A 22,461-nucleotide genomic window follows, 5' to 3' on the forward strand; every position below is an offset into this window, starting at 1 on the left:
CCTGTCCAGACGCTTAGAAAGTCGAGGCAATCTTAATCAGTTTTAGTATTTTAACGTTTGTGTATTTTAAAAAAGGGTTGTGAATTTTTTCTTGATTTTCTTGTATCTTTTTGTAAACCACTTTGAGAGTTTTCTTTGTTTACAAATGGTGTATAAATTTTATTAAATAAACACATGTGTTTTTATACTATACAGTCCCCTATGAACCTCATTTCAAGGGCGACGTATTAATGTAATGAATGAGTATTTTTATGTCAAACTTCTTGTGGGCAAATATATACAGTATACATCTTTTATACCTTCTAAATGAAAGAATTTTTTCTTTGCACATATGCATATGTACGCAAATAGGCTGCCGTACGTCGAGAATTTCCCGGACACATAAGGGATTCGCCCGTCGAAAACAGCGCCGGGGAGGATTTTCCGAAAGTCGGTTACAGTGTCCTTGAAAACCCGGGCGTATGGCAACCCACGCTTTTTTGGCGAATTTCCTAAAAATTATCTCAAAAACTTCATTTTTGAAAAATAGCAACCCTGATTATACAAAACGCACCACATGTTAGAAAAAAAAAATACTGTTCTCTAATTTTAGCCAATTGGAAGCGGGCGGCCCCCCTGGAGGTATGGAACGATCTCCACGTGGTCTTCGCCGTCGCCCCGCCCCCTGATCCCCGCTAGCCAGGCTCCTCCCCTTCCCCGCCTTACTTGCCCCGGCTTTTCTGCCTCGTAACGTAACGCGTCACTCGGCGCGCGCGCCCCGCCGCTCTTTTTCATTTTTTTTACCTTACCGCGCCGCGGATTGGCCCGCCTAGGCCCCTCCCTCCCCCCTCGCGCCTGCGCAGCTCCCCTCCCGTCCCCTCAGAGGAAGCGTTCGGCGATGGAGGACGGCGGCGGCGGAGGGAGCAGCAGTTGCCAGAGGCGGTCTCAGTCGGGAGGAGGGTCGGGCCCCGGCGGCGGGGACGACAAGCCGGCGGCGCTGTGGAGCAAGGACAAGAAGGACCCCAACGCCTCGGCGGCGGACAAGGAGCAGGAGCTGGTGAGCGCTGCGCCGGAGGGAGCCGAGCTGAGTCACCGCCAGGCCCCGAGCCGGGAGTTCGCGGGGACGGCCGTCGCCTCGGCGGCGCGTGACGTCGGGCCCCGATCTCGCGAGGGGCGGGTGGGCCACATAAAACCCCCGCAACCCCCCTCCCCCGCGCAGTTAATTCCCTTGTGGGCAGTGATTGATAGCCAGGGAAATGTCAGCTCCGGAATGTGGGAAGAGCCGAAGGAGCATGTGCAGAGAGAGCTCTCTGGCAAGCCTACTGCTTCTGAGCATGTGCAGAGTTCCTCACAGAGGCGAGTGCTTCTGAACATGTGCGGCATGCTTTTTTCGGGGGGGGGGGGTTGCCTCTGGCAGCCACAGCTGGGCTTAGCGGGATGTGGATTTCCTCCCCTCTCCAGTATTTAGTGTGCGATGTTTATATTGTGCTTTTACGGCTTTTTTTGTTTCGTTTTGAGCTGCCTAGATAGACTGGGGCAATCGAGTCAGATGGGCGACAAACAAACAAACTAAAAATAAATACAGTGGTACCTCGGGTTACATACGCTTCAGGTTACAGACTCTGCTAACCCAGAAATAGTACCTCGGGTTAAGAACTTTGCTTCAGGATGAGAACAGAAATCATGCTCCGGTGGCGCGGCAGCAACAGGAGGCCCCATTAGCTAAAGTGGTGCTTCCGGTTAAGAACAGTTTCAGGTTAAGAATGGACCTCCAGAACGAATTAAGTACTTAACCCAAGGTACCACTGTAGTGTTGTTTCTGCGGGCACTCACAACCTGGGTATTCCTGGTATGCCAAATGAGACCACTTGCTCAGTGGAGCTAGTAGGTCAGGTAATAAAAATTCTAATGACAATAATTAGTGGTACGTATTTGGCAATACTTTGGGATGGGTTATGTCTGCCACGGTAAGAAGTGGGCTTGCCCTCCCTCTGCTGAGAATATTATGATTGGGAGGCCCTCCTTCTGTTCCTAGGGGCAGGAAGGTTGTATCTGGGCAAATGAACCTGAGCGGGTGTGTTAAGAGTTTAGGATCTGATGGTTTCTTCCTAGGTGAGCAAAATGAAAATGGGTTAGATATGGCATTATTCCTTAATAGGGAAGGGAATTGCACAGAATTAAGACTGGTCCTTCATTTAACTTAAATGAAAGCCTCCTCAAGTTGGTAGTTAGTCTAGTCCAGTGCTGGCGACAAATCTGTTTAACTACCTTCCTAGGTGTTTTAGGCAGTCTCAGTGCTTCCTGTCACTTCCCCCCATTTTCTGAAAATGTTTATCAGCAGTTTTGCCCAACAGCTGAGGATCTTTTGGGCTGGGAGAAAGCGAGCACCACCTCCCACTGCATATTGCTGCAAACATCAGTTGCACTTCAGAGCAACTGAAAGGTCTAGTTGATTTTCTAGTACAGGATAAGATTTTGCATGGGGGTGTTGTTCCTGGCCCCTGCACGTGTTGGTTGAGCATGCAGAAGCTTGCCCCTGTTCTGCCCTCTTCCGGGTCCAAAAGGATCCGCACATTGTCAATTGGACATGTGCAAAATGGTCGCCAACAGTACAGGTTTTCCAAGAGGCCTGAAGTTTCACATCTTTCCTTAATTCCTTACAGTCTGAAGAAGACAAACAGTTACAGGATGAGCTGGAGATGCTTGTGGAGCGCTTGGGGGTAAGTTCCCTGTTCTTGACTGGGAGCATGCGGAAGTTAAACGGTAAAGCATTATGCTTTTCTACATCAGTAGTATAGATCACTGTGTGGTGCAGTCACTCTCTGGAAAGGTAGAGTGCATGGTGGAGTCTGCAGGCTGTGTTGGTAACAGTCCTCATTCTCCCCACTCTACCTCCACCAGTCAAAACAAATTCTCTTCTCTTCTCCCAGGCCTTCGGCTAATTAAACAATGTATGGCCTTTGAAATTGTGTGTGGGGTTTGTTTGTTTCCTAGCTACTATATTCCGTAAGTGTGGTATCGTTACCAAAAAAAAAAAAGCTTTCCCTGGTTGCCACCTGGGACACCAGGAGAGACACTGATGAAGATCTCAGGGCTTGGGCAGGTTCTTAAGAAGGTTATTGTCTGCAAAAAGTTACCTGTGTCTGTTTCCAGTAACTGTATGTGGGTTTCTGGTGGCAAAGATGTATGTTGACTCACATTGACACTATTAGATATAAAGAGGCAGTCTTGGAAGTGGTGTTTGGGTGTTGTTGTTTGATCCCCTCCCACTCCTGATAGCAACTGATTTTATTGTAGGAGCATGACACTGCTCTCTATCGACCTGCACTGGAAGAGCTACGCAGGCAGATCCGTTCTTCCACAACCTCCATGACTTCTGTACCCAAACCCCTGAAGTTTCTGCGGCCACATTATGGGAAGCTGAAGGAGATCTATGAGGCTATGGCTGCTGGGGAGAACAAGGTATGTAACATTGTTTGGCCTGAGAAAGTGTTAGGTGTCATCTCAAGTCTTGCTTTCATCTCTCCCAGCGCTGCAAGAGCAAATGTGGATTGCAAGTGCATTAAATTTATTTGAAAAGAAAGAAGGAAGCCCTTCTGGTATGGATTGCAAGCCCACTTCCTATCTTTGCAGTGGGAGGACTAGTATTTAGTGGAGTTGGTGCTGTTGTTCTTGGGAAAGAAGTGAACAACCTTTACCTTGAAGCATTGTGCCTTAGGTATTTGGTTGGCCCCTATGGGAACAGAGTGCTGGATTAGATGCAGCTTTGGTCTGATTCAGGGAGACATATTTTGAACTGGGGAAGATGCAAATTATGATATTGTTTTCAATTCTGCCGTTCTTCAATTTATACCAACCATATTCATGGCTGACCATAGGATGCATCTCTAACACTTGCTTTCTGCCCACAGCGATTTGCAGCTGACATAATCTCAGTTTTGGCCATGACAATGAGTGGAGAGCGAGAGTGTCTAAAGTACCGGCTGGTAGGATCCCAGGAACCCTTGGCCTCGTGGGGGCATGAATATGTCAGGTAAGCAACAAAAGGAGATATTTGACTTTACTGAAACTCTGGGGTGTATTTTTTTGTATTTTAATTATTATTAACTGAAACACCACCTTCTGTGTAACTCCAGGAGTCATGCATAGGGTTCCCAGGTGATCTCCCATCCAGGAACTAGGTGGACCAGCTTAGCTTCCACAGAATTGCTTCATCAAATTCTTACAGCAGCTCAGTGCTGTTTTCCATTGCCAAGCTAATATGCTTTAATCAGCTCAAAGAGTTAATTATTTAATTATAAAATTTATACATTGCTTGATTGTAAACACACTCAAAAGCAGTTTATGAAAAGATAAGACAATAAAATCAAGATAAATTTACGCTACTTTAAAACGTACAAAAGCTAAAATGCTAAAGCAGATTAAAATTACCTGAACTTTTTAAGCACCTGGGAATCTTTTTAGCAGGTGCCAGAAAGTGTAAAATGAAGGCACCTCCTTGATCTCAATAGGCAGGGAGTTCCAAAGAGTAGGTGCCGCCACACTAAACACTATGATTTTTTTTTTATTGCTATAATTTTATTGGCAATTTTGCTTCATTTGCAGCCTGCTTTGAGAACAGCTGGTCAAATGTAGGTTATAAATCCAACCAGAAAAGAGATGAAGAAATACTCTTTCTGTTGTGACTCTTCCCCCTGCTTCTTCCTCTACAGACACTTGGCTGGTGAGGTGGCCAAGGAATGGCAAGAAATAGATGAGGCAGACAAGACCCAGAAGGACACTCTTCTGACCCTAGTGAAGGAGATTGTGCCATACAACATGGCACACAATGCAGAGCACGAGGCCTGTGACTTGCTTATGGAGATTGAGCAGATGGACATGCTGGAGGAATATATTGATGACAACGCTTATGCCAAAGTCTGCCTCTATCTGACAAGGTGAGGGAACTGTTGTTTGGTTCTGTGGTCTGTGTGTCTGTGTCTGTGAGTATGAGTGTGAACTGCTCTGCGGGGCTAGCATGGAGACTTGGGCTTAAGGAAGTTGGTGTATTCAGAACCTTCTTGTCTCCACAGACTGGTTCAACTATTAAGTGGAGGACAGCAATAATGAGATCTAGTTCTTTGGTTTGGTAACGTAGAGGATACCTAGTTTTTTTAAAAAATCTGTGGAACTAAGAAAGCCAGCCTGTGGCTTTGAGGTGTAACTGCATGAGAGGCGCCTGGTATGGCAACAAATAATTAGCCAAGACCCTGTAGGATCACACAGAAGGACTTGGAAAATGGAGGGGAGCAGCCTGATGAAGAGTGGCGGGTATAGTATATTTGCAGGTATAGAGGAGGCCAGAGAAGAACATTCTGAAAAACAGCAGCTGAGGGCTAAAAGGAGATGAGCTTGTGCAGAGTGGGAAGTGTAAAGGTTTAAGAGAGTACAAGATGGAGAGCTTTGAAAGTGGAGGTATTGTTCTGTTACTTCACAGTCAACTGATCTTTGCATTCCAATTTTGATTCTGACACAGCAGTGCACTTCACACGAAGGCTGGAACCACATCAGCTAGCTTGTGTTTCCACATGCCCACCCATCTCTCCACCTTTGCAATGTATCATTTGGTAGGGGACAATTTACAGGACTAAAAGGGCAATTGGAGGAGGGTGTTTAACCCTTGCTTACCTCTTTTCCTGTGCAGTTCATTCTATTCTCTACAGTTGAGCTTCCAAGTCTCTGTTGGCAATAAAATTCCAACGGGGGACTTGTGGAAAGGTGATGGATAGAGGCAGGGTTAAATACCTTTCTCCCATTCACTGCTTCACCCTCTTGTAAATTGTACCATCGCCACCTTGCAGTGGAAAATTTACAGTTAAACAATATGAAATGTAAGTTGGCAAATAATGTGTAGTTTTGGCCTAAGACTGTCTGCAGAGTGAATTGATCTCTTGTCTTGGCTCACAGTAAAGTGTTTTATTGTCACAATTTGAACTGGGATGCCCCTTGAGTCTGGTAACACTTATAAAGGTGGATCTTATTTACTAGCTGTTGAGATTTCTGGCTGCTTCAACAATGGGTGTGTGTGTGTGTGTGTGTGTGTGAGAGAGAGAGAGAGGGGGGGGCAAATATTTAGCTGTGCATACAGGTCCCCCTGCAGTCCCCCCGAATGTTGTAGTGTTTGCCTTCTCATCCATTATTGAGGAAAGAGTTTGCCCACCATGTTGATACCACCCAAGCTTCATCATCTCCCTCTCTGTCTCTTGCAGCTGTGTTAGCTATGTCCCTGAGCCGGAAAACTCTGCCCTCCTCCGCTGTGCCCTCAGCATCTTCCGGAAATTCAATCGCTACCCAGAAGCCCTGCGCCTGGCTCTCATGCTGAATGACATGGAACTGGCAGAGAACATCTTCATCTCCTGCAAAGATGTGTATGTGGGGACCTTGTCTAGGGCTGGGTGTTGTCACAGAGGTCCAGGTTGTTGGAGGAAAAGGAGAGCAGATAAGTAGTGAGAAGGCCAGATGCAGTGAGCAAGGCTTGTGTGGCTATTCTCTCTTAAATCACAGGTCAGGGCGGGGAATGGCCTTAGAACTGATAAGCAAAGAGTGGATGAACTTCACCCCACAGGCCACATCTGGGTTCCCAAAATGTTTTCTGTGACCCTACCAAAGTTTTCATTTAGTTTTTTTAGTTACCTTTTTTTTTTTTGCTGACCGCTGACATTTGTGATGCCAAAAGGTTTCTGTGAACCTCCCCCTCAAAGTTCCTCCAGAATTTGATTTTTAAAAAATTAAAAATTGGCCATGGCCACTTAAACTGGTCACACCTGAAAGGTCATAGTTTAATGGTAGAGCAACTGATTTGCATTCAGAAATTCACTTGTTCCATTCTTGACATCTCCACAAATTACTTGCTCTACCCCGGTCTATAGTGCTTTTGTTGGCTGAAAGCTAGGGAGATACTAGTGAGGTTTCTGCAAGCCTTGTTATGTGAGGAATGGAATGTTGCATGCACGGTTCCTTGTGCTAATATGCTTGCATTTTCTGCCCTTTACTGCAGGGTTGTTCAAAAGCAAATGGCCTTCATGCTGGGTCGCCATGGAGTCTTTCTGGAGCTAAGTGAGGATGTAGAAGAGTATGAGGATCTCACAGAAATCATGTCTAATGTCCAACTCAACAGCAACTTTCTGGCCCTGGCCAGGGAGGTGAGTGCCCTGCAGACTGCTATGAGCTCACACTCATGGATGAAAGTGACCATTGGATCATGTAGGGAAGCAGTTGTATCTGGTGATTTGCAGAAGACACATTTAGAATGGAGCGGATTGGTGAACATTGATTGGAAAGACCAAATTTATTAGAGATGTCTGGGAATACTTACCGAGGCAGTGAAGTTTAATTTAACAGAAAACCATCTGAAACTTTGTTTCCTTTGTCTTTTGCAACCAAAAATTGAAATTTATTGTTCTTGAGATGAAATGCCTCTTAATTAAGAGCCAAGTGCCTCATAGGCTATTCAGTTATCCCCTGTGACTAGGGGTGTGTTACTTGAGAGACCACCTTATCCCTTAAACTCCCAATAGATTGCTGTGATCTGTGGGAGAGTTTCTCCTGCAAGTTTCTAAGGTCTCAGGAGCCTGTTCTGCAGTAACTCAGAGCAGGGCTTTTAGTGTGGCTTACCTTGTTCTGTGGAATAACATTTGTTTTATGTTTTTAGTTATTTTCAATGTACTTCACCTTGAGATGGCTGTTTAGAACGCAGTTAATAATTTGAGGATAATTATGTTAATGATGGAATGCGGGTGGCGCTGTGGGTAAAACCTCAGCGCCTAGGACTTGCCAATCGTCAGGTCGGCGGTTCGAATCCCCGCGGCGGGGTGCGCTCCCGTTGCTCGGTCGCAGCGCCTGCCAACCTAGCAGTTCGAAAGCACCCCCGGGTGCAAGTAGATAAATAGGGACCGCTTACTAGCGGGAAGATAAACGGCGTTTCCGTGTGCTGTGCTGGCTCGCCAGATGCAGCTTGTCACGCTGGCCACGTGACCCGGAAGTGTCTCTGGACAGCACTGGCCCCCGGCCTCTTAAGTGAGATGGGCGCACAACCCTAGAGTCGGACACGACTGGCCCGTACGGGCAGGGGTACCTTTACCTTTACTATGTTAATGATAATAATGCAGCATAGGCTGCAGTGTTGTGTGGGCTGGGCTGGGATGCAGAAGTCAACTTCAGGGACCCAAGCTCATTAGAGGCAGAAATCTTCTCAATCCTTTTTATATACCTTGGTCTCTGGACTGGAGGTTTTGCTGTGGTGTCTTGGGGAGGAAGAGAAGGCTAAGGCTTGCAAGTAGGTTGCTTGCACTGCAGAGCGACTGGGGTTAAAGGACTGACAACTTGGGAGGTCAAGTGAAAGTCTGCTTCGGTGGAGTGGGGTGGGTGGGTGGGTGGAGTGGGGTGGGCTGACCTGGAGCATGGCTTCTGAAAAATGGCATACAGCCTTTTTTGCAAAATGTGTATTATGGCAACTGATTGGTCCCCAGTGGAGATGAGCTATACAGTAGTACCTTGGTTCTCAAACATAATCCGTTCCAGGAATCTGTTCAACTCCCGAAACAGTTTGAAAACCAAGGCGCAGCTTCTGATTGGCTGCAGGAGCTTCCTGCACTCAATCAGAAGCCGTGTTGGGTGTTCAGCTTCCGAAAAACATTTGCAAACCAGAACACTTCTGGGTTTGCGGCATTCAGGAGCCGATTTGTTCGGGAGCCAAGCCATTTGAGTACCAAGCTACCACTGTAATGCTTTCCTGTAAAGTTAGGAAAGCCATGTTATAATGCTACGGCATCATATGACTAAGAAGAATAACCTCTTCTTTTCCTTCCAGCTGGACATCATGGAGCCAAAAGTGCCAGATGATATTTACAAAACCCATCTAGAAAACAACCGTAAGTGTTCTACTCAGAGCAGTGGGGTAGCCATCCAGGCAGCTTCATCAGGGTCCTGATGGCAGAACCAAAGTTTATTCAAGTTACAGTAAAGGAATTTCACTTATAAAGTAAATAAAAATGGTTTCATGCTATGTTACATATCTACAGTGATACCTTAGGTTACATACGCTTCAGGTTACAGACTCTGCTAACCCAGAAATAGTACCTCGAGTTAAGAACTTTGCTTCAGGATGAGAACAGAAATCGTGCTCCAGCGGCGTGGCGGCAGCAGGAGGCCCCATTAGCTAAAGTGGTGCTTCAGGTTAAGAACAGTTTCAGGTTAAGAACGGACCTCCGGAACAAATTAAGTACTTAACCCGAGGTACCACTGTATTAGATTTTGAATGAAAATATACACATTAGCATGTACTTTATATGAATAAAGTACATGCTAATGTGTATATTTTCATTTGTATACTGCTATTATCTTTAGGCACTCAAAGCAGCTTAGATACCAATATCTATAGCATATTGAGACTGATATCTCGATCATCATAGCAATTTCTAAAATTCACACATTGTAATATGTAGCACCTATTACACGGCATCAAATCAGTGAGCTTTTATCAGAGCTAGAAGAGACCTTATGAAATAGGCATGCTTCTGAAGCTCTTAGTAGAGTGGGCCTGGCAAACTTCCCTTGGGAGGGAATTCCACCACACAGATATCACTGCTGAAATGGCTCTGTTCTTAAGTAGATGCTAACTGTAAGCAGATGGTCTGGTTGAGTTTAGCTATTGCTACTGTTCATTGAGTTTGTATCCTGCCCTTCCTCCCAAAGGAGCCCAGGATGGCAAACACACCCACAATTTAAAAAGAAAAACAGTCTACTCTACAATAGTTTAAAACATTTAAAAGCAGATTCAGTTAAAAAAACTTTATCCAGTGATCTTGGGGTTGTCAGAAATAGTATGATTAAGCTGCCAACAGGTGCTTGCTGTAATATTTGCACATTTATTTTGCGACGACTGTGGGTTTGGAATAAAAAAACTTAAGAATTAACTGCAGGCAGTGGTGGCACCTGGAGCAATGTCTTGCCTGCTTAGTTCATAGGGATGAACTGGTGTTATATGTAAGAGCTGGGGTATTCCAAACTTTTCAAGGGTTGTCCACGTGCAAGGTATTATGATAGTCCAAGTTGATAAATAAGTAGTTCTGCCCGAGCTCTTAGGCTCACCAAATCACTTGTGCTTTACTTCAAAATGCTGTGTCTTGTCTTTATTGTTGCATGCAGTTTTCTATATTAATCAAGCAATCATTCAGCTAGAAAGTGTAGGTGTCTTTAAGAGCTGGTGACTGCTCATCCTGCAAAAATGCTGTCTTTGCCACGTGAGATGAATGGGAGAAGTGTGAATGGAGCGCTGGCTGAGAGGAGGACCTGTTTGAGTAGTTCTAGGCTGACACTGGAGTCTGTCATCCTCAACTGGCTCCCTCTTGTGCGTTCTGCTCTTTCAGGGTTTGGCGGCAGCGGCTCTCAAGTGGATTCGGCTCGCATGAACTTGGCCTCGTCCTTTGTTAATGGTTTTGTGAATGCTGCTTTTGGGCAGGACAAGCTGCTGACAGACGACGGCAACAAGTGGCTGTACAAGAACAAGGACCATGGTGAGTCAGAAGAGGAGCAGGCAGCAGATGGTCTGCTTGGAAGAACATTGTGGGGGTGGGGGGGATGGTGATCAGAGAGCTCTCCCCTACTATTTTTCTGTGGCAAAATTTGACTGAATGACCTTCTTGACAAGGGCCTGGTGATACTTTTGTATGTTATACTTTCTAACTTGGTGCTCTTGGCCAAGGACTTCATTCCTGAGGTTTGAATTCTTTTGGCTGTTATGGGCTTGGGACATTTCGTTCATTGGTACTGGGACTGCTGCATGTGTGACATTCGCCCAGTTAAATTGGTTGCTTCAGGCCAAACTAGGGGTGAGGGGTTTATTTTCATATTTCATTCGTGGCATCTGCATGGATGATAGGTGTCCCAGGAATTGCTTTTAATTATAAAACAATCTGGCATAAAGCAGAGGGTGGGAAGCAAATTTTTACAAAGAAGTGTGTGCATAGGTGTGGAAGCATCCCCTGCTTTGTGTCCCCATCCTCTGTCACATCAGGCACTTTACTTCCCCAGCCTGGATCTCTGAACGTGGTACATGATGGTGCCTCACACCTTTTCATTTTAAGACTTAAGACCCCTCCCCCTACTTTATATGTGAACAGGAAAGGTATAAACGAATGAGATTGCTGCTGCCTTGCCAAGATTGCTCACTCCAAACCAGGTGTGAGCCATGTTTTCCTCTGGGTTAGTTCTTCAGAGTGTGAAACCCTCACCATTTGATGTGGCGTTGGTTTGACTTTGCACAGCTGAGAGTATTTGAGTTAGATCATGTCTCATCTGAAAGACATCTCATTACTGTGCCAAGCAGTGTCTTGATGTGAAACACCTAGCTTTGAAATAAGGGCTAGTCTCTTGACCTTTAAGGCTCTTTGACTTTAACACAAGGTGTTGTCTGAAAGCCTGGAATATTTTTGGTAACTGCTGTCATCTGTTAAGCAGCCTTTGCCATAGCTGCTTGCGCCTCCTAGTTGTCCTGAACCCCTTTCTTCTTCCTCCCCAGTGTAAATTTCCATAACCCCAACGAGACATGCATCCTCTCATTCTCTTATAAGAGTGTCCATCTTCACCCTAAGAAGCTTTTACATTTATTTTATAGGGATGCTGAGTGCTGCAGCCTCGCTGGGGATGATCCTGTTGTGGGATGTGGATGGGGGGCTTACACAGATTGACAAGTACCTGTACTCCTCAGAAGACTACATCAAGGTGGGTGACCTTCCTTTCAGCCTGAGTGTTAACTGCTCACAGCAATCCAGTCATATCAAAATAACAAGACAGACTCTTTTTAAGAGTATAGGAAGTTTCTTTACACTGAGACCACTAGTCCATCTATCTCCGCATTGACTCTTATTATCAGGTTGGCATGTGAGGCATCCGAGTGACAGGTCATCTGCCCTGATTCATCTGGGCAAGGACTACATAACTCAAGTATTTAACATAATGCCACCCTCCAGTTAATTTAGCCCTTTTAGCTTACTAGATACTGTATAGGCTTGTCATGACATTCGTTGTACTTGACAATGCCTCCCCACTTCCTATTTTGTGTCCTATAGTCGGGGGCTCTTCTGGCTTGTGGTATCGTGAACTCTGGCGTGAGGAACGAGTGTGACCCTGCCCTTGCATTGCTCTCGGACTATGTCCTCCACAATAGCAACACCATGAGGATCGGCGCCATCTTTGGGTGAGGACCTGCCTTGGCTTCCATTTCCCTCTCCGCAGAGCATCGCATATATCATTCTAAGTGACATGGTATTCTCTTGCAGGCTGGGGTTGGCGTATGCTGGTTCTAATCGAGAAGATGTCCTGACCTTGCTTCTTCCTGTAATGGGAGATTCCAAGTCCAACATGGAGGTGAGGGAACAGCGCCACAGCCATCTGGTGCTTCGGTCAGCTGCTTGCCCAGGGGTGGATGGATGGGGCTGTGTCTTTCATGGAGTGTAGAAGGCAATTAGAAGCAGAGTTTCTGTGCTCTAGCTTGGAGTTTGTTTTTGTGTGAATGGCTGAGGGCCATTTAGCTGACTCAGACTTTTATGTTGTAATATTGGGGTGTGTTCTTCCCAGAGTCCAAAACAGAATGTTGAATCTAAAAAGTAAGTAACCTAGTAAAAGCCTGTTGGTCTAACCTATTGATAATGAGAAGGCAGGTGGACCAAGACCTCTCCAAGTGACCTTGGGAAGGAGGAGGTTCATATCTCAGTGCCCTCAGCATGTTGCCCAGCAAAATCAAATTTTGATAGGAAGTTAGTACAACTTTAAAGATGCACAGGACTCCAAAAGCATCCATGTGGAGAGTCTTCTGCTTGACTCTTGGGTTGAGAGGATTAGTGAAAAGGTTTATCCATTTCTTATGTTTGCAGAAACACAGACCCTGAAGTGTGAATGTCATCTCAAGCCACTTAAACATGTTTGCCATGCAGTAGGCAGTGGGCAAACAATGCTCAAGGCCAACCTAGGAGTTGTGTAACCTTGAGGTTCTGAATGTCAATATATGTCAAGTCTAGGTTTGAAAGATGATCTTGACGCTCTTCTTCTCACGTGGAATGGGTCAGAGTTCTTGGCTACCTGAAAATCCCATCTGTAGTGGTTTGTTCAGGGGCACAGCAAAGCTATATAAACCTTGAGGAAACCAGGGAATGCTGAACCCATGAAATGATGTGTTTCCTAGTTTCAACTGCTCAGTCTAGTAAAGTGTGACTAGTTTTAATGGTTGCTTCAGACCTTACCCTGATAGACTGGCGGCTATCACTTGGAAAAAGGGGAAAGTTGCCATGCATATTCTTCCCTTTTTGTGCTGCAGGAAAATATCAATGAGCAGGTGTTTCAGCGACTTGGCTCTTGGGAAGTAGCACCGTTTTGCAGGAATCTGGTGGATAGCTTTCACTCTGTGGTCTCCTTCAGGATGCTGCTTACAATATGTCTCTGTCAGAAGCAGTATGTGTCTGAATTCCAGTTGAGAATCATAGATGGGGGAAGGGCTGTTATGCTCAGGTCCTCCTTTGAGGCTTCCCACAGGCATCTGGTTGGCCACTGTGAAAACAGGATGCTGTAGGCCTAGCTGAGCCAGTGGCCTGATCTAGCAGGCCCTTATTGTATTTTCCAGCTGCAAGGATTTTGGTGTGACACTATTTTTCTCCCCAGGTGGCCGGTGTGACAGCCCTGGCTTGCGGAATGATTGCTGTGGGCTCATGCAATGGAGATGTTACCTCCACCATCCTCCAAACCATCATGGAGAAATCTGAGACGGAGCTGAAGGACACTTATGCCAGATGGCTACCTCTTGGCCTGGGCTTGAACCACCTTGGTAAGCACATTCACTATGGCCAGGTCTGTGGGTGTCAGGCACACACTTGTGTAGTGAGGAGGAAGGGTCTCTGGTCAGAATTTTTTGGGCTTCTCTTGAGCTGCTGTTGTGATGTTTCCTACAGGAAAGGGTGAGGCCATTGAAGCAATCCTGGCAGCACTGCAGGTCGTGTCGGAGCCTTTCCGCAGCTTTGCCAACACGCTGGTAGACATCTGTGCCTATGCAGGTGAGTGGGCTCAGCATTGTTTTGGCTGCTTGTGAACTGGGTGTTGGAGGCCCCAGTCCCATTTTACTTGTCTTGGGTTTTTCCTCCAGGATCTGGCAATGTGCTGAAGGTGCAACAGCTTCTCCACATCTGTAGTGAGCATTTTGACTCCAAAGAGAAGGAAGAAGAGAAAGAGAAGAAAGAGAAAAAGGACAAGGAGAAAAAAGAGAACTCTGCCGACATGGGGGCTCATCAGGTAGGGTAAAGGTTCCGGGTCTAAGAAAAGGTGAGAGGTCTCTCTCTTGGATGCTGTGAGTGAGAGAACAGGAGCTTGTGGGCAAGGCAAACATGTGGCATGTGCTGTGTGTGCAGAGGTTCCCAGGCTCAATCCCTGGCATTTTTACTAGAAACATCAAATAGCCAATGATGGGAAACAGCCTCTGCCTGAGACCCTGGAAAGCCACTGCCTGTCGGAACTGATTCTACTTGGTTGTTCAAACAGTTTGGCCTTGGTATACGGTTGATTCCTGTGCTCCCAACCTAGACAGATGGGCTGACAGCTGCATAGACAAAGGTCATTCTGCTCCTTGGTATTGGGATTGACTGACTGTGCAACAAGACAAAAAAAAAAGTCTGTTTAAACAATTTTAAATTGTTGCCTTGGGTTTGTGCCTGAAATGAAACCACCAGCTTAGTGATATGTTCAGAAATGATGAAAAAATAAATGCCATTGGTTATTTGCTTGTAGGGTTGTATAATTGTATATGCATGGTAACAATCACCACCAAAAGCTGGTCTTAAAATGCAGTTTTGGTTGTACCAGCCCAGAAGTGTGGGTCCTTGTTCCTAACTAAGGAGCAGTTGCTGATAATTTGCATCATCAGCTGGTTGTAATGTCCTCAATTATGTCCTTTCCTCATCTTGAAATCAGCACAAGGGCGCTCTTTCACTCCATGGAGTATTTGAAAGCACTTGGTCATGGTTGTAGGAATATAGCAAGCTGCATTATACTGGGTGTTGACACACACTGGCAGTGACTCCAGGATTTGAAACTGGGGACACTACCAGCCCTAGTTGGGCGATACCATGGATTGAGCTTGTATGTAAACAGGTGCTTTACCACTGAGCCATAGCCTTTCTTCAAAATACTAGCTGCTAATATTTTATTGCCCAATTGGATGGTGTTGCCTTCCTGTTTGGCGAAACGTGATTTAATTCTGCTAGTCATGGGTAGGGCCATATGGGGCACTGTGGAATAAAGAGTCCTGAACTAAACCAATGGACAGCAACGAGCCAAAACTGGACTGACAGATTTGAGTGCAAAGTTAGTACTAGCCTGGGAAACCATTTTTCTTTCTTACTCTCACAATAAAAAGCTCTGAGGCAGTCTTAGGGTGGCCTTGCTTGAGGAAGTTGAGATGCCACATTGAGTTTGGGGAAAATGTGTTTCATCCATGTCACAAGGTATCCTGTGGTTTCGGAATTTGTATTTCCCTCTGCAGGGAGTAGCTGTACTGGGGATTGCACTCATCGCTATGGGGGAAGAGATTGGGGCGGAGATGGCTCTGCGCACCTTTGGTCACTTGGTGAGTAAGATGGCGTGGGGGAAATGCTCTCTCCATTTGGGGGCAAAGATTGCCACTTGGGATCCAGTGTGCAGCCAGGGATCGTTCTGTGTCATTGGCCAGCCCTGCCGTAGTCTGAACTGAAAAACAGAATAAATTTGCCTGCTGTTCCAACCCTTTGTCTGAATTCCTTTCTCAGTGAAGCCAAGTTTGCCACAATTTTGAAATAGTTTTGCAGGACTAATGGAAAAGAGAGAAGACCTTCCAGGATTACAAGCCATATTCTTCATTTAGCTCTACAAATAAGGGATTGGTTTGCTCTTAAATTTGAGCAGCACCTACCATTAAGTCATGACAAGGGAAATACTGTTTGTTGGAAGGGTGGGGTAGAGGAGAGCCTTTTGACTAAAAAAAAAAAAATCTGTCTTGTGTGAATAATGCAGATCAGACTAGGTCTCTGGAATGTCCCTAGTTGCCTAGGAATGTGTTGCTTCAACATGCCTTTTTTTTTGGTGTTTGTGTGTAATACAGCTAGATATATTAAGTCTACCCTGATAGAAGAGTTCTGAACTGGAAATGTGTCTCCTAAGGGACTGCACTGACACTGGGGAACAAAGTGAAAGTCTGTCCTATCCCGTTCATTGCCTGCAAGTTCCAAGATCTACATTCCATGTGTTCCAAAACATTTCTTGGCCCTGGTTCACATCACAATTTATACAGGCTTGCTGGGTGGTCTGCACTCTGGTGCACCACTGTAAAGGGAGGGTGACCTCAGCCAAGGAAATACTGCTGCTGCTGCCCCTGTGAGCTGCACTGCTCCCACCCCTGGTCTGCCAGCCGTATGCAGGGTGTGAGCTGTGAACCTAAATGAACATTGCGTTCCTGAGAATTTAGGAGGGGCAGGAGTTGCAGTTTGAAACCACAAAGCTTTGCATCTAACATGTTTTAGGGTTTGTTGAGACTTTAGCTTTGCTTTCTCTGTGGATAAACTGGATGGTTGCTACATATTGTCTGTGTGAAGCCTTTCTGCTAAGAGATTGGAGTTACTTTTTGTTACTCTGGCAGCTGGTGGATGCTCTGATGCCTCTTGGACTACTGCTGCAACCCTCAGAAAGGCTGCATTTTTGTCTTTGGTTGCGTGTGTCAGAGTGTGCGTAGTGCTCTGCAATCCTGGCCTCACCTTCTCCTCTTCCTTCTACAGTTGCGGTATGGGGAACCCACTCTTCGCCGAGCTGTCCCCTTAGCCCTGGCCCTCATCTCTGTCTCTAACCCCCGCCTCAACATACTTGACACCCTCAGCAAGTTTTCCCATGATGCTGACCCAGAAGTGTCCTACAACTCTATCTTTGCCATGGGCATGGTAGGCAGCGGTAAGCACATTTAGAATCTTGGGTGACTGTGCTGCCATGGGCCAATGGGGAATCCGTGCAGTTGGTCGGAAATGCCTTCTGACGATCCAGAATGCTCTGGTGTTTAGAATACAGCATTGACAAGTGCAGAGGAGAGGTTAGATTCATGCAGGCGCAGTCTCCAATTGCTTGGGGGAAAGCCCTGAAGAGGAGGGAATTTAGGTGGCTATAGGGAGGTGAGGACTTTCAGTCTTGGCAACTGATCCATGGGGCAAGACCTACCAGGGAGGAACCACTGTGCTCATTAGGCACGACAACCCGCCCAGTCTGTGCAGATCGTGCTCTTGCTGATAAAGAGTTAACTCCAACTTCGAATGGTGTGATTTACTGTTGGCTCGCTTCTGACACAGTGTTAAGTCTATTTCAGAGAAAGCGAGAGAAAGTATTTAGTGGCACTTTAAAAACCTAAGAATTTCTTTTGGTACGGCATCATAGGAAGCTGCTGTACACATGGTCAGACCATTGGCCTACCTGGCTTGGTCTTGTCTGCTCTGACTGGCAGTGACTCTGCAGGGTTTCAGGTGGAGGTCTCTCCTGGCCATACCTGCAGATGCTGGGCTCTTGCATGCGAAAACAAACTAAAATGAAAACTGAAAATATGTGGACCGCAGTGCCCCTCTATACATTCACTTCAGTTTTTCTTCTCCCCCATTAAGCATGAGTTAAAATAAGTGCAATAACAGAGCTAAAATCTTTTGGATATTTCTGCGATGGGAGATTAAGGGCTGTACCACCCTGCAGGCCCCTTTACATGCCCTGAGTTGCACTCCCTATGCAACCTCCCCGTGCATACCTTTTCATTTTGTTTAGTGGTAGGGGGAATCCCCCTTGTTCGCAACAGCAGTCCCCTGTCCTAGCCAGAAAGTGATTGTGGGAGCTTGGCCTTTTTTAGTTGCTTCCTGATCCCTCCTTTCCGGACCCCACAGGTACCAATAATGCCCGCCTGGCTGCAATGCTTCGACAGTTGGCACAATATCATGCCAAGGATCCCAATAACCTCTTTATGGTGCGGTTGGCCCAGGTAAGTGGCTCAGCTTAAACTCTGCCCCAAGCTAGTGGGTAGCATTGTTAACTTGACAGCTAGATGAATATACCAAATATTATTATTAGGCTGTATCTGTGATTAACATTCTCAGCAGAAAGTGACTTTTGATGAGACCTGAAATTTAGGTGGGTTTTTGTTCTCCTTTTGTACTGTGCCATTATTCCTAGGCAGAGATTTCACAGCAGCAGGACTACGTTAGGGTTGCTAATGGGCTTGCTTTGAAGTACGGCTGCAGGGTTTTGCAGCAGTGGCGGAAGGGGGGCTGCAGAGGTGTGTGTTCAGGGGGTGTCTGTATGGGATTGTTGTGTGTTTTGCTGTGCTGATTTTCATTCCCCTTGGTGTGCTTCTATCCCCACTAAATATTACCAGAAGACAGATGCATTTTTTTCCTCAGAGGAGAGAAATGTATTTGAAAATCCCCCCCTCTCAGTTTTGCCTCTGTCCTGTTTTCCGAATAATATTTCTCCAGTGCTGTCAGTGCCCATGGCATTTTAAAGAGTAACTGCAAGAAAAGGCAGTAAAATAATAATAATGCATCGAGGCAGCCTGTGACTGTAAAAAATTATGCAGATTGGGCAGATTTACAGAATTTTTGCACTGTGTAATCTGTTTATGCTCGTCATTGGGTGGAGCAAGGGGCTATGCAGAGCACCAAAGCCCCTGCTCTGAATCCTGGGGACCATATTCAGCTATACCCTTCAGTCTTTCAAGATTCCCACAAGCATTGCCCATGCATCAAGCACTTAAAGGATCATGATGCATTTGCAACCCTGAAGAGCAATTGGAACTCAAGCAGCTTATCATCTTTCTGAGAGAGAAATGGGATTTGGTGCTTTGTAAAAATAATAATAATGATGATGCACTATAGTACCGCATGGAAGCTTTTCATTCTGTGAAAATTATTTGGAGTCTTGGGACTTGCATTTCCAAACAGTCCCTGCTGTGACCTGTATCTCTGTCATGGTGTGGAGGGTTGTCTTCCTGTAGAAGGAAGGAAAGCTAGGAGAGAGGGTGGAGGGAAAGGGAGCAGGTCTTCAAGGGTTGGTGAAGCACCACCGCCGGGTACTCGGAGCAGATCCATGGTAGCAGTTTGGAATGATAATGCATACACACTGCTGACTTCTTACACTCCTCACATAGTGACAACAAGTCCTGAATAACCAAATGTTTGGTGTTTATTAAATGTTAGGTTTATGTCCCATATTTCAGTTGAATGAACCTCAAGACTGCTTGCGAGTGGTCCTTTGGTCCCAGCCATGGATTTCCCCATCACTGATATATTTTCTGCTTGCTATGCAGGGCCTGACACACCTTGGGAAAGGGACCCTCACTCTTTGTCCTTACCACAGTGATCGGCAGCTCATGAGCCAGGTGGCCGTGGCAGGCTTGTTGACTGTGCTGGTGTCCTTCCTTGATGTCCGTAACAGTAAGTATTGACCCCTGGAGTTGGGGAGTATAATTGGCTGGCCCCTCTAATGGTGAACTCTGGAATTACCGTATTTTTCGCTCAATAACACGCACCCGGCCATAACACGCATGTAGTTTTTAGAGGAGGAAAACAAGAAAAAAATATTCTAAACGAAACAGTGGATGTATGATTTTTGTGGTTCATGCTGTGGCCACAGACATGTGATCTGACGGTGAGTTTGGGGTAGCCCAATGCAAAAATCCTGAGGATCCATGTGGATCCATGTTTGTAACCACGTTTTTGCACCACTGCGGCCCCAGGCAACAGTGGGTGCGTGATTTTTTTGGTGCAAACTGTAGCCATGGAGATGCTATGTGATCTGATGGTGAATTTGGGGTGACCCAATGCAAAAATCCTGAGGATCCATGTGGATCTGTGCTTTGTAACCACGTTTTAAGTGGGGAGGGAAGAAAAAGCACTCAAGGGACAAGGAGCACGTGTGGAGCAAGCTCTGCTTCTCTCCCTCCCCCCCCCCCCCCTTAGCGAGCTGAAAAACTTTGCTGGAGGGACAGAGAGCCTGCTTGCTTTAAAGGAGCCTACCGAGTGTAAGCGGCTCCTCTCCCGCTTTGCTCCTTTAAAGCTAGCAGGCTCTGCTTCTCTCCCTCCTCCCCCCCCTTAGCGAGCTGAAAATCTTTCCTGCTATTTCCAGAAAAGCAGGAGAAGAGCTGCTGAGTGGGGACGAGAGAGATACAGAGAGCCTGTTTGCTTTAAAGGAGCCAACCAGACAGGAGCTGCTTACACTCGTGTAAGCGGCTCCTCTCCCCTCCCGCTTTGCTCCTTTAAAGAAGCAGGCACTCTGTCCCTCTCTCCTCCCCATTCAGCAGCTCTTCTCCCGCTGGAAACCACGGAGGAGGGAAGCATTCGCTCCGTAACATGCACAGACATTTCCCCTTACTTTCTAGGAGGAAAAAAATGCGTGTTATGGAGCGAAAACTACGGTAATTACTTTTCAGTGGTTAAGAGACTTAATTCATTTTTACTGGAGGCAGGTGCCATCATTAAATGTTTTTGGCCCGTGTTTGCAGCCATCATTCAGATGTGAACAGTTGAGAGTAAGTGGAGGAGTTCTAGGTGTCTAATTCTGGAACTCCTTTCCTCTAGAGATCCACAAAGCTTCAAGGGAGAAGCCTTAGTACACAAGATCCTTAATTCAGTGCTCCTAGAATTCTCCTTTCTCTTTAGCTTGAGATCCTGGAGAGCTTTCGTAAGTCAGGCTTGAAAGTTATCCAGTTTGGTGGGTCATTGTTCTGACATACATAAAGGATTCCTTTGTATGTGTCTGAGCCTAGACTTCCAGGCCATAATCCTGCTTTGGTTTTGTACTGGTGTATAAGTTCATGCACCCAGTGGCAGTAGAGAATAGCATATGCACATTTAAATTGCCACTTGGAAAAAGACAAAGAAATATGGTAAGCATTCTCCTGTGTCTTTTGCTAAGGAGAGCTTGCTTGGCTGATGAGGACCATGTCCTTTTTGTGTTCTAGTTAAATAAAAAGTGAGAAAGTGCTGTTGATGATCAAAGGAAGATAATGATATTTCTCTTCTATATTACTGTGCATCAAAATGGTGGTTGAATCAATAGATAGACAAGATTTTTTAAAAAAATATGATTCATTGATCCCCAGAATTATGTCTCTGCCTTCTACTGGTGAACAGATCTAATCAAGTATGACAGCACCATTGGATTGGATAAGGGAAACTTCCTTAGTGGACCAGTCTCTGCAAGCCTTGACTTATGTTTTCCTTTCTCTCCTAGTAATTTTGGGGAAGTCCCACTATGTACTGTATGGCCTTGTGGCTGCCATGCAGCCACGCATGCTTGTGACCTTTGACGAGGAGTTGCGCCCCCTGCCAGTGTCTGTGAGAGTGGGGCAGGTAAGTAGGCTCTGAACAGAAGCTGGGAGGGTCCCTGCTTTGCTTGGGGATCCCATGGGGCACTGGACTTTGGCTGTTCATGGGTTACTATGGGTAGCCTTAGTGGAGAATGGGGATCTGGGGCGCTTTTGTTTCCTGACTTCCCTGAAGGCTTGATCAGGGCTAAGGAAACCCTGCACCAGAGGGTTGGGGGAGCAACTTCCCTGTTCACTAGCACTAACCTCTGGCCTTCCTCTCAGGCGGTGGATGTGGTAGGCCAGGCAGGCAAACCGAAGACTATCACTGGCTTCCAGACCCACACAACGCCAGTGCTGCTGGCCCATGGTGAGCGGGCAGAGCTGGCTACAGAGGAGCACTTGCCAGTGACACCCATCCTGGAGGGCTTTGTTATTCTTCGCAAGAATCCCAACTATGATGTCTGAATTGCCTGAGGTTTTGGGGTGGGGTGGGAGTGGGGAGTAGGATGCGGCACTGTGAGGAGGGACTAGCCTCCTCCGTCTTTTTTGTTACAGAAGGAGCTCTTCTTAGGAAAATAAATTGACCCGAGTTAATTTGGCTTCCCGTTTGTTCTGTTCTGATCTTCCTATCTGTAGAATTGAGGTAACCAGAAATCCCTTGGCCTTTACTTAGGAATAGGGAAGGTGGGTTGTAAACTGATTGGGCTCTGCACAGGGCTGCCTGTAGTTTCCCAGGAGCAGCTACAACCTGGACACTGTTATTAAGAGGTTTGTGTAGTTGACATCTATCAATGATTGAACGAAGTGTCTCATATTCATCATTACACTTGAAAAGGGCAAGGAGAACTTGGGTGGTTTTTTGACAGCTGGAAAACTACTTGGCGAACATTGTAATGCTTGAAAAGAAAGGATTTCCTTGAGAACACAGACTACAGAGGTCTATAGATTACAAGAAAACTGGGCAGAGGGCTGAAGGACCCTCGCCATTGGAAGATTCCAAGTCTTATCTGTGTCGTATCCTGTCCCCCTGCTTTGATTACAGGGTCAGTCCACGTTGCCAGCATGCCTTCTAGCTTGGTGGTAAGCGCAGGTATTTAAAAATG

General features: G+C 46.2%; 1 protein-coding gene across 1 annotated transcript; it reads left to right on the forward strand.

Moving 5' to 3' along the window:
- Window positions 1–843: 843 nt before the first annotated feature.
- PSMD2 (proteasome 26S subunit ubiquitin receptor, non-ATPase 2) lies at window positions 844–21,952 on the forward strand. The gene is made up of 21 exons (XM_081006585.1): window positions 844–1,036; window positions 2,643–2,699; window positions 3,277–3,441; window positions 3,891–4,012; window positions 4,692–4,916; window positions 6,228–6,386; window positions 7,016–7,160; window positions 8,828–8,888; window positions 10,386–10,532; window positions 11,633–11,739; window positions 12,087–12,214; window positions 12,297–12,384; window positions 13,672–13,834; window positions 13,959–14,060; window positions 14,150–14,295; window positions 15,542–15,625; window positions 16,806–16,974; window positions 17,940–18,034; window positions 19,358–19,484; window positions 21,283–21,401; window positions 21,641–21,952. Exons 1-21 carry the CDS (start codon window positions 878–880, stop codon window positions 21,821–21,823), a joined length of 2,751 nt encoding a protein of 916 aa, XP_080862711.1. The 5' UTR covers window positions 844–877; the 3' UTR covers window positions 21,824–21,952.
- Window positions 21,953–22,461: the final 509 nt, after the last annotated feature.

Source organism: Podarcis pityusensis (genome assembly GCF_964106645.2).
Source record: "Podarcis pityusensis genome assembly, chromosome: 5".
NCBI lineage: Eukaryota > Metazoa > Chordata > Lepidosauria > Squamata > Lacertidae > Podarcis > Podarcis pityusensis.